General features: G+C 38.0%; 1 protein-coding gene across 6 annotated transcripts in view; it reads right to left on the bottom strand.

The window, feature by feature from the left end:
- The window catches only part of GRIP1 (glutamate receptor interacting protein 1), a 761,679-nt gene that overhangs the window by 154,934 nt on the left and 589,553 nt on the right, over positions 1-17,192 (bottom strand). For all 6 annotated transcript variants that reach the window (XM_030939011.1, XM_030939013.1, XM_030939017.1 and 3 more), the window contains exon 7: positions 16,551-16,696. In XM_030939011.1, the coding sequence (XP_030794871.1) occupies positions 16,551-16,696 (146 nt within the window). The remainder of the gene's footprint in view (positions 1-16,550; positions 16,697-17,192) is intronic.

The following is a 17,192-nucleotide window of genomic DNA, read 5'->3' as shown; positions in this document are numbered from 1 at the left end:
GGATATTATTACATTTGGCAGAAAGGCTCAAAATCAAATATTCTTCATTTATTTGTTCATTTGTTTGTTTCATCGACCAATAAACAAATAATATATTTTATGTACAGGGCACAAGAAAGGATACAATATGGTTAGAAATACCTCCTGTCGTCAAGGAGTTTATAACGTTAAGGAAGAGAGACAGTCACACACACAGATAACTATAGAACTACACTGAATGGGGCAGAGACTATAGGAAGCATCTAAAAAAAAGATAAGATGGTATGGGAGTTAATAGAATAGAGGTGTTTCCTTTAGGTGGGTTTGCCAGGATAACTCTAAGAATAGGCCGGGTACAGTGGCTCATGCCTGTAATACCAGCACTTTTGGGAGGTCAAGACGGGAAGATCTCCTGAGCCCAGGAGTTCAAGATCAGCCTGGGCAACACAGGGAGAACCTGTTTTTACAAAAAAATAAAAATACAAAATTATCCAGGCATGGTTGTGCACGCCTGTAGTCAGTCCCAGCTACTCAGAAGGCTGACGTGGGAGGATGGCTTGAGCCTAGGGGGTCGGGGCTACTGTGATCCTGCCACTTCACTACAGCCTGAGCGACACAGCCAAGATCTTATCTCAAAAACAAAACAAAACAAAACAAACACACACACACACAAAAACAAGAAACAGGAACAAATTTGAAAGACTGTAATAGCAGAGTAAGAAAATTCATCTAATAACAACAATAATAATAAAACAACAATAAAAGCAAATTTTAAAATTTTCTATATGTGCCAAAAATGTGTCAAGTGCTCTAAATGTATTAACAACTTTACAATAACCACAGGAAGGAGCTGCTATGACCAATCCCCATTGTACAGACTTAGAAAGGTCACACATCCAGTAAGTTACAGAGCCAGGAAACAAATCTGGGTCCTTTTAATCACAATACTCTATTGTCTCCAGATAGGATGAAAGTCATGAAGAAACAGAAAAACATAGTAAATCCTTGGTGACAAATCATGAGGTGTTCAGTGTGGCTGAAGCACAACAAAAAACAAATCTAGGAGAGGTAGGTCAGGGAAAGGCTGGGTAGAGTCTTAGTGTTAGACTAAAAATTGTGGCCTTTTTTTTTTTTTTTTTTTTTTGAGACGGAGTCTCGCTCTGTCCCAGGCTGGAGTGCAATGGCCGGATCTCAGCTCACTGCAAGCTCCGCCTCCTGGGTTCACGCCATTCTCCTGCCTCAGCCTCCTAAGTAGCTGGGACTACAGGCACCCGCCACCTCGCCCGGCTAGTTTTTTGTATTTTTTTAGTAGAAATGGGGTTTCACCGGGTTAGCCAGGACGGTCTCGATCTCCTGACCTCGTGATCCACCCGTCTCGGCCTCCCAAAGTGCTGGGATTATAGGCTGGAGCCACCACGCCCGGCCCGTGGCCTTTATTTTATAACTAACCAGGAGATGTCTAAATAGAGACAATGGGAATGGTGAGAACAGATGTTGACGTTACGAGAGAGAGTCTTCAGAGACAGGAAAGGTAAAGAGGTTCTGGGAAAAATTTCACAGTGAGTCTCTTGCATTCTACTTGTTTTTAAGTAAAATAATTCAGTAGGAGAGGTGATCTGTGTAATAGTCAATCATTCAATATTCCATGTGAATGAGTCCATTAGATGCTACAGTGATTTTCAGTGAGGACAAGTCTGATCTGTGATGCCCTCATAGAGATCAGGCGAAAGCTTGCTGGCTTTTCCATTTCCTGTTTTACTGCTACCAATACAATGTCTTCAGGTGGTAAGAACTTCAGGTGATACAGAAAGAAGACATTGTATGTTGGTGTGCTCTCAAAGAAATTCACATTAAAAGTATGATCTCAACCTGCTTCTGAGAATTCACAGTAGAGAAACTCTTCTTTAATCTTAAAAGTAAACCAGAGGGTCCTTACCAAAATTCTATGAGCTCCTGACCTCAAGACAGATTCAGGGCAGTTTCTATCATGGTTGTGAAGCCTGTGTCATACAGAAGAGCCAGGAGGCAGGGGACTCAGTGGGTGTTACTGTATTGAGCAACTGTACCCTCCTGGGTGATCTCACAGGGGCATCTAGGAGTCATTTTCAGTGTCAAAGTCATAGAAACAAGTAGTAAAATAGTTTATCCCCTTGATAGCATCACTGTCAGAGTTAACCTGGTATTTTAACACCCATTGGTATACCAGAAATAATTCTTAAAAAATTTTTTTTATTACATACCAAGCACTGTAGTTAATGCTGTTGGACAAAGATAGCTAAAATATGGAGAAAATTACATCATGCCTGATGAGAAATATTGTAGTCTTCTGTTTCTTTTGAAGCTATATACTATTATATAATGGCTAATGGAAGGTAAAAAAGAAGAGTAATTTTTTCTCCAGTGAATAACTGGAGCTCATTTTATTAAGAGGAATATAAAATTAGTATACAATCACAGAGAAAAGTAATCTTAATTAGTACTTAATAGCACTCTATAAAAGATGGCCTCAGACTGACCTTGTGATCAATAGAAGTGCTTGCCTGCTACTCTTCTCAAAAGGAAAAGCCATCCTTGTCTAACTAATACATGTACATAACCTCAGAGAAACTCATCACACAAAGAGAGATCGCCTCCCCTGACAGAGTTTGGTCAGTTTTCCCTATTTTTAAAATATGCTAAAATTAAAGGGATAATTTTCTCCCTAAAGGACATGCTTCATTTTAGAAGTATCATATGCAATCTGAAAAGGAGGGAATTTTAACCAACTTCCCACTAATTTAGTAAATATCTCAGAATGCTAAGATCAAAATCTTCACAGATAATGGCTTCACAGCAGCATGCTGGCTTTATGCCTACTATGAGAATGCTGGGAAGTAATCTTTGGAAAATTTGTAATTGTCAACGGGACTACTGGGTTTGATGTGATTAACAATGGAAATGATCAACTTTCCTTTTCAGATAGTGATTTTAGCTGTAACCACTTTAAATTGGTTAAACTATTTTTATTTATAGCATTTTTGTTTTATATTTATGGTTACATCGATGAAAAAAGCAGTGATGATAAATTCTGAAATCTTTTAAGAGAATTTACCAGGTCCAGAGATAGAATAGTAGAGCTGGAAGGACCTCTAAGATGATACAGTCTGGTCTCCTCATGTTACGAGTTAGGAGTAGCGGCCCAAAGATTTTTTAAAAATCCCTTCTGATTCTCTCACAATGGATATTACCTAAAATATCATCAATTTGGCCCTTAGAGAAAATGTATATATTAAATTATTTGTCCATGTTACTCCTACTTGGAATCAACTGCTCATCACCATGGTACCTAACACAACACTAAGCTTCTAGAAGGAGCTTCTGAATTCTATTTTACAGTATTTTGTATTCTTACATTTGTGTTACTCGGGAATTTGAAAGTGGTTATGAATACCTCTAATATAGTTTGAATGTCACTTCCAAATCTCATGTTGAAATGTAATTCCCAGTGCTGGAGGTGAGGCCTGGTGGGAGGTGTTTGGGTCATGGGGGCAGATTCCTCATGGCTTGGTGCTGTCCTCACTATAGTGTGTTCTCATAAGATTTGGCTGTTTAAAATTATGTGGTATCCTCTCCTTCTCTCTCTCTTGCTTATGCTCTTGTCCTGTGATGTGCCTGCTTCCACTTCACCTTCTGCCATGAGTAAAAGCTCACTGCGGCCTTCCAAGAAGCCAAGTATATGCTGACACCATGCTTGTACAGCCTGCAGAACTGTGGGCCAATTAAACCTCTCTTCCTTATAAATTACCCACTCTCAGGTATTTCTTTATAGCAATGCAAGAATGGCCTAACATAGTCTACACTAAAATCAGACTATCCAAATTACTTCAGAGGCCCAGAAATGAACAATTAACATATTAGGAATTGTTACATGAAGTTAGACAGGCATGAGCGGGGCAGGAGAGGGCTCTGCTCCCCACCCACCAGGAATGTCAGGTGATTATCAGGTGATGGTTTGGCAGTTATCACACTGCTGCTCTAAAAACGATAATTCAGCAGCCAGTGCACCAGGGAGAGACAATCTCCTGACAGTCCACAGCTGTCACAGTGAAGTGTTAACTGAATGCAGACACCAGTGAGAGGCAACTTCCCAAAGAGATAAAAATACTTGAAATTGGTAATTGGCTTTCAACAGGGTCTCAGGAATTGGGCGAGTGAACCGGGCATGTGTATTAAGAGACAAAATGGTGGAGTATGACTTTTGGGGGCATTCCACCAGAAAAGGGAAGAAACCTTCAGATGGGCATGTGTACAACTTCCTAAACACACTGCACATGCTCACGTCCCAAGCATAAGGAGGGCACATGCAGGCAGCCCACCGTAAGGGAGAAATCGTGGGAAAGGGGTGCAAGATGCTGGAGGTGGACCAGCATATCAAGCCCCAGGGGTCAAGGTTAAATGCCTGTTTGGGTCTCTTCCAAGTGTACTTTCCTTTCTTTCCTGTTCTAAAGCTTTTTAAAATAAACTTCCACTCCTGCTCTGAAAGCTTGCCTTGGTCTCTTTTTCTGCCTTATGCCCCTCAGTTGAATTCTTTCTTCTGAGGAGGCAAGAATCAAGGTTGCTGCAGACCCATACGGATTCGCCACTGGTAACTCGGATACCTTCTACCCCTAACAGAATGAGTTGTCAGGATACACATGTGCCCCCTGAGCTGAAAGAAACAATCAGAGTGTGGTGAACAGGAGGCTGCAGGCCCAGGAGAGAAAAGCCTGGGGGAGCCTACAGTGGCTATGAAGAGAGAGACTGGGACTCTGCCAGAAACTTCCCATTCCTCCCAAATACCTGTTCCGGGAAATGTGAGGTTAGAAAGAGAAGACTGTTGACCACTTGGGACAGGAATTTCTCATAGGGATCTTCTTTTTGAGAGTCTATACAAGTTAGGCTGTCTTGGAGCTAGGTTGGCTGAAACAAAAAGGTCATTGTGTAGAGCGGGAATCACAAACCCAAGTGCCTGAGGGACAGGCATGATGGTGACTTGCTATAAGGCTGTACTGTCAGGGACATGATTTGGACAAACTGGCAAGAACATCCCCATCAAGAGGGGCAGTCTGAGCGTCAACTCAAGCTAAGGGTTACATGCAGGAATGTTGACCCAGTGATGTCAAATTACTAAGAGTAACCCAATATTTAGATTTATTCGAAATACAAAGTCTCTCTTTTTAGGTGCTGAAAACAAATTTCAACTTCCCAAAAACATTGTGAAAGTTGAAAAATACATGTTCCACAGCCATGCCCTCCAGTTTGTTGCCTCTTGTAGAGGGTGTAAAAAATGGGGATTAATGTGTGTGGAAGTTGTAGGAAGAAGCATAAGCTTCCAGTTACATTGAAAAGATGACAACAAACTATTCTATTATTCAGATTTATTAGATAGAAAGACTCTAAAGCTGAATTAGATATGGACTCGTTCTTTGGTCTAGTGGCTTGAATCTCACTTAGGTCTCTCAGTGGGTGTGGGATGGTAATAAGATGCATTTGTAATCATATGTACCTGTAGTGCTCAGGTAGATGGTGTAGGTAATCACAGTGCTCTTTTCCTTTAAACTTCAAAATCCTTCAAGCCTCAACAATCTTCAAACTGCAAAATCCTTCTCAATGCAGTGTTTCAGATGGCCACCATCAGTTAATCAGAGATGACATAAAAAATAGAAGATTATTAACTCCCCCTGGCCTAGATGAGCCTCATATATAATGTATATAGTTTTGCGATACTTTATCATTTATTTGTTCAAGAATATCCAGAGAAAGATGATATAACATGCTGTAGTCAAATATGGAGATTAGAAAAAATCTCAAAAGCTACTTATTCATTTGTTTGAAAAATATTATTGAGAGTGTCCTTTATGCCAGGCACATTGCTAGGCACTGGAGTTGCTCTAGCTGATAACCTCTAAACAATTGGTTAGACTTCCAACTACTGACATTTCTTTTCTAGTCTGTTCCTGTCTCTTCATCTTGATTTTGGTGTACAGTCCCATGATAGGCAGAATTTCTGGATTTATCCCCCAAAGATTCCACGACCTAAGCCCCAGATTCTGTTAGTATGACAATATATAACTTCAATGACTGTGTTATGTCATTTGACATAGTGAACCTTAAAAGGGGAGATTATCTGGGTGGTCCCAAGGTCATCAAATGAGTCCTTAAAAGTAGAGGACTTTCTCCAACTAGTAGTGCGAGAGGAAGGCATTGGAGAAAGTCAGAGATATATGAAATATGAGGACTCAATGCACCATTGCTGGCTTGAAGATGGAGGGGCCATGTGAGAAGAAATGTGGGTGGTTTCTAGGAACAGCGAATGGTTCCAGAGAGCAGCCAGCAAGGAAATGAGGACCTTGGACTAACTCCAAGGAATTGACTCTGCCAACAATCTGTGTTAGCTTGGAAGGGATTATTTCCCAGACTTTACAGATAAGAGCTTAGCCTGCTGACATCTTGACCTAGGCCTTGTGAGATCCTAAGCAAAAACTCATCCATGCCTGCCTGGATTTCTAACTTATAAAACTGTAAATCACTACCTTTGTGGCATTTTGCTACAATGTAATAGAAAAATAATACAGTAATGGTGGGAGGGGTTGGTGTGGGGAACCCAAGAGCAACATCTATCTAAATATTAGAGAATGATTTTTTATCTTCTTCCAAGCTTCTGTGTCTAATTCTTTAAATAAAAAAATTCCAAAAAGTAACCCAGAATTTTGTTGGAATGTATAGTTTATATCTACCAATTTTGTCATTTATTTTGCATTCAGTAGCCAGGATTAGTTTGTAACACATAACTGAAAAAGGGCTTGCATATACAATATATAAGGAAATCATATAAACCAATAAGAAGAACAGAATTATCCAATAGAAAGAAAATGGATCAAAACACTTGAGCAGACATTTCACAAAAATATCCATATGGCCAATATTGAAAGGTACTCAACATTCTTATTCATCTGGGATATAGACATTAAAACCACAATGATATATTACTATATTCTTTTCAGAATGGTTAAAATAAAAAAGACTGACAATACCAAGTACTGGTGAGGATGTGAAGGATGTGAAACTGTTAGTGGGAGTGTAAATTGGTGCAACCATTTAGGAAACACTCGTTGGCAGTATTTACTAAAGCATGTAACTGACATGTAACTTAAGGCCTAGCGATTCCACTCCTAGGTATAATCAGATGGAAATGCATACATATGTTCGAAAAGACAAATATTAGAATGTTCACAATGGTATTATTTATAGGAGTGGCAAGCTGAAAAATACCCAAATGATAATCAATAAGGAAGTATTCAAATTGTGATCTATTCACACAATGGAATACTATACAACAATTAAAAAGAACGAACTATTGCTATAGGCAACAATATGATGCAATCTCACAAACATAATTTGGGCAAAAGAACCTGGCTACCAAATAAATACACTGTATGATTTCATTTATATAAAGTTTAAAGTCCAGCCAAATGAATCTCTGGTTTAGAAAATCAAGACAGGGGTTACATATGGAGAAGGGATGAGAGAAAGCACAATGGGGCTTTTGGTGATGATATTTATGTTTCATTTCTTGACCTCAATGGAGAGCACATAAATGAAAATTTAATAAGTTGTACAACTAAGATTTCAGTGCTTTTCTCTTTGTGTGTTGCACTATAACACAAAAGTAAATTTTAAAGCATACTCTATTCTAATTTAGTAATATAAAAGTAACTAAAAATTCATACCCTTTCCTAAACTAGGGTAACTCTTTTCTCACCCACTAGTTTTAGCTCCAGAAACATAGTAAGTGGCTCTGAGTTTGAATATGTAAAAGGGAATGAGGAAGGTGAGAGCCAGAGTATTCTGCAAAAATTAACCTTTTTTTCTCTAGAAAACAGAGAACATATAAGAAATTTATCTTAAAATGCCACTGTCATTTAAAACTTATAGACTTCTTTTATGTAGGAAACCCTCTGAACGTCCCTTTAATGACATTTTCCATGAAAAGAAAGTTAAGCTGGTAACCCACAAGGAAGCTTGTGTGTCGTGTTACGAATACTTTAGCAGCCCTTGGAAAACTGTTTCCAGTTCACTGAGATCACCTGTAAGAAGTCGATAAAGTATGGGCCGGGCGCGGTGGCTCATGCCTGTAATCCCAGCCCTTTGGGAGGCCAAGGCAGGCGGATCACAAGGTCAGGATATGGAGACTATCCTGGCCAACACAGTGAAACCCTGTCTCTACTAAAAATACAAAAATTAGCTGGGCATGGTGGCGGGCGCCTGTAGTCCCAGCTACTCAGGAGGCTGAGGCAGGAGAATGGTGTGAACCCGGGAGACGGAGGTTGCAGTGAGCTCTGTAGCCTGGGCTACAGAGCAAGACTCCGTCTCAAAAAAAGAAAATAAAAGAAACAAAAGAAATCGATAAAGTATGAATAGTGACTAATTTACTCTTGTGACTGGTAGAAGTTTTGTATCTTGATATCTCCCCCAAATAAAATACAAAATATAGCCAAGATACAGTTGTGATAATGCCAATAAACCTAGAGATTTTTACTGCAAGGGAGTTAATAATCTCTTCTGAAGACTCATAGCAGTCTTGATTAAAAAGGAATTATTCAAAAATTGCTATTTTATGTTTGCTCAAGATTAAATGCACATAAGTGAGGACTGCCCATGTAGCTGCTGGGCAAAGATATAACACCATAGGGCATTCCTTCCTTTCTTATCTTTTTTTTTTTTTTTTTTTTTTAAAAAAAAGAGAGATCTTGCTTTCTCGCCCATTCTGGAGTGCAGTGGTGTGATCATAACTCATGGCAGCCTCAAACTCCTGAGCTGAAGCAATCCTCCAGCCTCTGCATCCTCAGTATCTAAGACTACAGGTGGTGCTACCATGCCTAGCTAACACTGTTGGGCATTTCTAAGGAAATGATAAAACTTTTCTCAGTATCCTTGGTTTTGCATGCTAGCATAATCTAGGTGATCAAAAAGAAAGGTTTGAAGCTGAGCAAAGACAGTAACAACTAAAGGGAAAGACAGAGATTTACAGGAATTCAGAAAAAATATCATAGGTAGATTAGGAGGTGTTGTGACTGAAAGATCCATGATGTCATTGTGCAATGTAAGATAAAACCATGTAGTAACTTCATTTTAAACCTACAGCATAAACACTGATGTTCTGCTACATTCTACACATACCACTCAATGATGATGATTCATAAGAACAGCTAATCGATGGGTGAACACATTGTTCAATTTGCAGTTGTCTTTAAGTGCCTTCTATGTATGTGTGAGGGCTCCACATCAGGTGTTATGGAAATACTCAGATAAAGATGATTGGTTAGTGTCCCCACAGAGTCTGTAGAAACTAGTGGCACAATAGAAAAATACATAGATTATTAAGGTAAACTAAAATGTAAATACTTTCAAGAGTCACCAGGAAAGTATTACAGAGAGTGCTCCTTCCTCCCTCAAAAGAAAAAATGAGAGATTGAATAATCCAAATAAGAACAGGATGAATGAAGGAGATGGATTTGACCTGGGCCAGTACTATATTTTGCAAAGTTTGTGCATAGGAATACTAGATATTGGGCACAACAGTGGGAAAGCTCAGGGCATTTGGGAAAAATATTTTAGTTATTGTTCCATCTTTATTATCAACTACAATAGTTTGTTGGTTACATTTGAAAGCTACTAAGATCACTGTAGACATTAACTGTCTCTCGTTATAATTACTCTACAGTGAGCCTTGTTTTATTCAGCCAGCAAGAATTTCATGTTCACTGACTGTCATCTGTAGTTCTTCCCAGAGAAGGAAGTTATAAAATAGACAAATATTAGAGAATCATGTAATTTTAAAAATCCAGAGCAAGTTACAAGTCAGTACAGATTCGGCACAATGTTCTACACCTCTTGACTCTATAACACCTGCCCAAGGATTGGTGTTCAGAACGATGTTCTTGGGATAGTTGTGTGTTCCTCTACCAAAGACTCAAGTACCTAACTTAATATATATTCTCAGGAACAAATTTTAGAAATATTTTAGCAAAGGTCTAAGCAAAATAAGTATTCTGATGAACTTTTAGAACATAAAATGATCCAGAACATGTCATTTCCAAATATTTGTAACAACAATTCAATGTTGTCACAGAGTGAACCATCAGCTTCATCTTAATCCAGCATAATGGGAGACTTGAGGTTCATTTTAGGGAAGTGGAGCATGAAAAGAGCCAATTTAATTTCTTGGTGTTCACTAACAGTTTGGTTAAAGTGAGCACTTCACATGTATTCACTCACTTCATCTTTTCATCAGCCCTATGAAGAAGTACTACCATCATCCCTATTTTAGAGATGGATAAGTTGAAGCTTGGAGAGGTTAAATATTGTCCAAGGTCAACAGAGAGCAAAATCCAAAACCAAGTTTTTCTTACTTTAAAAGACACTGTATTTTACTACAGTCATTGCTTTCAGAACTTTTTTCCTTAGAAGTCCATGCTTTCCAAAGACATGGAATCAACCCAACTGCCCATCAATGATAGACTGGATAAAGAAAATGTGATACATATACACTATGGAATACTATGCAGTCATAAAAAGGAATGAGATCATGTCCTTCGCCGGAACATGGATGGAGCTGGAAGCCATTCTCCTCAGCAAACTAATGCAGGAACAGAAAATCAAACACTGCATGTTCTCACTTATAAGTGAGAACTGAATGATGAGAACATGTGGACACATGGAGGGGAACAACACACACTGGGACCTGTCGGGGGAGCAGGGGAAGGGAGAGCATCAGGAAGAATAGCTAATGGATGCTGGGCTTAATATCTAGGTGATGGGTTGATCCGTGCAGCAAACCACCATGGCACACGTTTATCTATGTAACAAACCTGCACATCCTGCACATTTACCCCTGAACTTAAAAGTTGAAGAAGAAAAAAAAAAAGATGCTCATGCTTTCCTTATACTTATACTTTTATGTTATTTTTCCAACCACAGGGCTCTCAGACCCAATCATTTGGTAATATAGTTCAACAATATTGAAGTGTAGGTTTTTCCCATATGCAATTTTAAATAATTTGTTCACAATTTATTGAGCACATATGATGTGCCAAGCACCACATACGCATTAATCCTTTTGCTCCTCGTAGCAACTTGTCAGTGTGGTAGTGTAATTGCCACCATTTTACACAGGAAAAATCTGGCCTCCATGACTCCATGCTTGGCCTTGGTTCACTGTCTCCATCAGTGCATTGGCCTCCTCAATTTATTTTACAGGGTCCTCTACACATTCCTGATGTAACTATGGGATGGTCTCAGAGCTCAGTCCTTGGGCCTCTCTCTTCTCTGCCTAAACTCTCTCCCCTACGTGTCTCATCCAGCCTTGCAATATAAGTGATGATGACTTAAAAATTTGTATCTTCTGCACTGACCTGTGTACTGAACTCCACCTAAAATACTCAACTTTCAACTCATACCTCCACTTACATGATGGACAGACATCTCAAACTTAGCATATCTAAAATTGAACTCTTAATTTTTCTTCAAACTTATTTTTCTCAGTCTTCCTTATTTCAAAAAATTGTCCTTAAAATGTCACAGACTAAATTGACACAGACTAAATTAAACTTTAGTTAATAAAATTGACAGTTTCAATAGCTTTCCTAAACGGAGCACTGAATTTACTAATATTTATCATTTGAGATTTACTGAAAAAATATATCTGATTCCAGGGTTGAGGTATTGATATCTATATTGTACACACACCACACACACACACTTTCTAAGAAATAATGTGTGTACTTGTAGTAGTATGTAAATAAATCAAAGTATTATTCATGAAAGTAAAACCAAAGCCATAAGCATGTCTTCCTGGCAACGAAAAGGTGCTCCACATTGTTATTCATCCAGGAAATGTATATCAAACTTAAAATGAGATACCACCACACGCTGATCAGAACGGTTAGAATGAAACAGGCAGAGAATACTGATATGGTTTGGCTGTACCCCCATCCAAATCTCATCTTGAATTATAGCTCTCATAATTCCCATGTGTTGTGGGAGGGGCATGGTGGGAGGTAATTGAATCATGGTGGCAGGTCTTTCCCATGCTATTCTCGTGATAGTGAATAAGTCTCATGAGATCTGATGGTTTTATATAAAGGGGAGTTTCCCTGCACAGTTCTCTTCTCCTGTCTGCCACCATGTGAAACGTTCCTTTCACCTTCTGCCATGATTGTGAGGCCTCCCCAGCCATGTGGAACTGTGAGTCCGTTAAACCTCTTTCTTTTGTAAATTGCCTAGTCTTGAGTATGTCTTTATCAGCAGCATGAAAATGGACTAATACAAATGCCAAGCACTAGTGAGGATGTGAAGCAAAGGAAACTCTCATATACTATTAGTGGGAATATAATATTTAACATTTAATTGCGTCTTAAAATGGCACCTATTATTTTCTTTGTCAATCCCACATCATCTACTTCGGGGAATTGCCATTTCTCTGGCTCATTCTGTTTGGGCCATTCAACATATGTTCTTGCCTTCCATACCACAGTTGTAGAGTGCACTATATCCCTAGACACAGTGCTTAGTGTAGTGATCAGCATTTGCCCTAAGCTAAGTCATTAAGAATCTTTTAGAGGAGATCAGTCTTGTTTCTTTTTCTGGCATCACAAACTCTCAAAATAATGTAGACTTTTGGGTGGTAGGGCCATCTTGCTGTGACAGAGGAGAGCCTTTCTCAGGCAAGGAGAACTGAGAGACAAAACTCCTATAACATTATTAAACTTGTTTCTAAAGCCAGGATATATTTTGGGCTTTTTACTTTTGTAGGCTAATAAATTCCCTCCTTAGGCTAGTTGATATAGTTTGGCTCTGTGTTCCCACCCAAATCTCATCTTGAATTGTAATCCCACATGTTGATGGCAGGACCTGGTGGGAGGTGATTGGATCATGGAGACCGTTTTCCCCCATGCTGTTCTCATGATAGTGAGTTCTCACAAGATCTGATGGTTTAAAAGTGTGTGGTGGTTCATCTCTCTCTCTCTTGCCACCATGTAAGATGTGCCTTGCTTCTCCATGATTGCAAGTTTCCTGAGGTCTCCTCAGCCATGCAGAACTGTGGGTCAATTAAACCCTTTTCTTTATAAATTACCCAGTCTCAGGTAGTTCTTTAGAGCAGTGTGAAAACAGACTAATATAGAAAATTGGTATTGAGGGAAATAGGGCACTGCTATAAAGATACTTGAAAATATGGAAGTGACTTTGGAACTGGATAAGGGGCAGAGATTGGAACAGTTTGGAGGGCTCAGAAGAAGACAGAAGATGTGAGAAAGTTTGGAACTTCCTAGAGACTTGTTGAATGGTTTTGACCAAAATGCTGATATTGATATGTACATATACTACTGAACTATTGTTCCTTATCTAAGTGTGTAACTGAAATTATTGTATCTATTTAGCTTCATCTAAGAGTGACAGAAAGCTATCACAATAGAAGTCCATAAATAACTTTGAAGGGAAATAAGCTACTGAGAAAAGTTTTTATGAAAAACAGATGACTAATGCCTTTAATATATAAATGTTAGTGCAAGCCAATAAACAAAAAACTAAAAGCATCTCCAAGAGAAAAATGAATAAAGGACATAAATGACAATAGAAAATGAAGATGACCATATAAAAAAATACTTACCTGCACTAGAAATTTTTTGAGTTGAATTAAAATGTAATGCAATGTTTACCTAACAAATAAGATATATTAAAAATAATATTCAATATTGACAAACTGATGAGATGTACACTTAAGGCATTGCTGGTAGTAATATAAAATAGTGCAACTTTTCCAGAAGACAATTGGAATTATGTTTCAAATATATTTAACACATTGTCTCAATGAAATGAGAAATACAGACAAACATTTAGGTAGAAAGATATTCTTTTTAGTTATTTATAATAGCAGTCTACTGGGAAATGGTTAAGTAAATATAAAATTTATTTTTGGGTATAATATGAAGTAGGAATTTAATTTTCCCCAAGTGGTTAATTGTTCTAGCATCTTTTACTGATTAGTTGAACATTTCTTCACTGATGTTTGACTATACCTCTGGTTCCATATGGACAGCGGTCTGTTTCAGGCATTTTATCCTCTTCTACTGGTCTCTTTATCATCCCATGTTAATATTAGACAGACTTAAGGCCACAATTTTAGAATGAGTCTCGATATTGGGTAGAACAATCTTCTCTGTATTCAGATTGTTTCAAAAATATTTTGACAATTTTTCCTTGCTCCCTTTTCTAACTTCATGTACATTTAAAAAACAGCTTATTCAGGTAACCTCGAAGATGCTTTTTTTGAGATTTTTAAATAGAATTAAATGTGTGGATACTTTTGGGAGAAATGACATCTTTTAGCTATTAAAGTTTCCCCTCCAAGATCATAATATAGGTCTTTATGTATTTAAGTATTCTTTTATGCATCTGTATATGCATATGCATATCTATATCTATAATGGGTTCATACAACTTTTATAAGGTTTATTCCTTGTAGGAACCTTGTAATTGTATTGCTATTATAAAGGACACCTTAAAATTTTAACTTTCTGTTTTGGCTGATATACAGAAAGGCAACTGATTTTTGTATAATCAGCTTATATTCAGCAACCTTGAGGAACTCTTAAAATGAGTTTCCTTCCTGATAGTCCACTTTCTCCTATATTAAGGAGCTGACTGGGAATTCTAGGGTGTGAAAACTGTCAGGTTTCATTCAGAATGTGAGAGTGAGTTGGAAAGAAGGCAAACAGGTAGGGTCACCCCATTCCCTCCTGACCCTGGCAATGGTGAAACTTGGAGGGCTTTTCCCTTAAATGGTATCTATCCCAGTGGAGGAGACCTTGTCTCTCTGATGTGGAATGCTGCAGCCTTACAGAGACTATTGCCTTCAGTCTGGGAGCTGGTTCCTTCTAAACCTTTGGGTTTTAACCTCTTACCTCTTCACTGACTGCCCTATTTAAATCACCTGCCAACCCTCACCTGTGCCTGCCCTTATTCCCTATTACAGAATACTTGTCCTTTACAGCAATGATCACATTTTATGAATTTATTTGTTTGGTAATATTCTTGTTTACTGTCTGTTCTTCCTATCCATTGCAAGCTTTATAAGGTCAGGGACCAGGTCTATTTTGTTCATCTTTTTCCTGGTCCCTGCCATTTAGTTCAATAAATGTTTGTAGACTGAACAAAGGAGTTAGATGTCAAATATCTGCTTCAATTTTTAATGTTAACAATCCACTTGTCTCATCATTTAAAATATACCTTACTTATGCAATCTGATTTTATCTTCATAATTGCCTTTAAAATAGGGATGCTAGTCCCCATTTGACAAATAAGGCACAGGGAAATCAAATCATATGCTCCAAATTAATATCTAGAAATTAGTAGAGTTGAAAACGGAACCCAAATCATCTAACTCAACATCTAATTAAAAAAACTATAACAAAAATAAGACAGAAAGAAAGGAGGGAAGGAAGGATGGAAAGAAAAAAGGAGAGAGGGAAAAAGGAAGGTGGAAAGTAAGGGAGGGAATATTCATTTATGAACTTTCCATATCAAGGGTATACCACATCATCTATCCTTCTAAAAACTCCTTAAGTTTCATACTTTCCCATTAGGAAACCTCATACTTTCCAGACATTTCAGGCCAGCAAACAGATTAAGAATACTCTCGTACAACATTGTTACAGATGAGTCATACAGAGTGAGAAATAAAGGAGTATGCAGTTATAGAATAAGTCTCTTTTTCTCAGCTACATTTCACAACATAAAACTAGATGGTAAAGCCAGGTCACCTAATGGAGTCTGATAATTGTAAGGTTTACTCACAGCATGATTTAAGTTTCAATTTCAAGTTCCAATTCATTCTCTCATAATTTTTCTGCCTTAGTCAACATTACACAAGACGTTGGCTCTCTTACCATTTAAAAGCCACATGAGAATATCTTGCCAGTTTTACTATAGGTGAGTATAAAAATAGTTTCTTTCTAGTAGAATCATAATTTAAAAAAAGAAAACTGCACTCAAGTTTTTATTTTAATCAATGATCCTACATCTCCTTTATTTTTCTTATCCCTAAATCTGATGGTGAAATAAATGGTCATTTCTATTATTTTGATTAGCTGACTTCACACTGAGAAGTTACAAGAAGGAAAGGAATCACCTACTACTGTCAGTGTCTATGTAATAAAAAAAAACGACTACCAGTCCTTACGTTAATAATACTATTTTTGTGATTTGGAGGGGAAAAAACACTTTGCTGCCAAAGGGTAATCCACATAGAAGAGCTGATTGCTAGGTGACACAGTGACAGAATGAGACTTTATTATGGAACCTATTGACATGAGAACTCTACATCACTATAAAGTACAGCCACTCACATCTTCCTGAACTCAGAGTAATATGATATAGTATTTATGAATTCTGTCTGTTCCAGGAGGGCATAACAATACATACTTAATCCAAAATCAGGGACAGATAGTGACGTTCTGGTGCTTAGAGATCACACCCTCAGGACTCCAACATACCCATTACTGAGACATCATATTCTATCAGCAGCGTTGCTTCTTGTCCACATTGTTTAAGAATACTCATGGCTTCAGCATGCGTGGTTCCAAGAAGCCGAATTCCATCCACACTGAGCAACCTGTCACCAGGTTTGATTGTGCCCTCTCTGAAGGGAGAATAAAGGAATAGTCTTTATTAATTTACCACAAAGGGGCTTGGTATTAATAGTCACTTAGCCAAATTCGTTTTGTCACACATATTCTGCCATCCATCCCATCTGCAATCTTTTAAAGCATCAAGTGTGATAGTAAGAGTGTAAAGAAGTAACCCTGAACAGAAAATTGCTGTAATATGAAAAACAGTAATGAGAAAATAACTACACATTAGCAAAAATCCTAGTTACCCACAGGTAATTCTTGAAGTACAAAAGTAAGAAAGGCATATTTTCCCTTTTCTACGTTTTTGCCTGAATGTCTAAAATGGATTCAATAGAGGCCAGAAAATACTATTCACCTATTTTCCCAAAGTCAGGTAAACAGAAAAGCCAGGGAATTTCATTCAAATTATTACCAGTGAATCCAAGCAGGATAGGAATTGCTGATGAGAAATTTCCCTTGTCTATAAATTTCCCTACTGATTTATAAGGCCATTTGGCAATCATG

Source organism: Rhinopithecus roxellana, chromosome 10, assembly GCF_007565055.1.
Source record: "Rhinopithecus roxellana isolate Shanxi Qingling chromosome 10, ASM756505v1, whole genome shotgun sequence".
NCBI lineage: Eukaryota > Metazoa > Chordata > Mammalia > Primates > Cercopithecidae > Rhinopithecus > Rhinopithecus roxellana.
The sequence above is the reverse complement of the archived record's forward strand: the minus strand, read 5'-3'. Positions and strand labels throughout refer to the sequence as shown.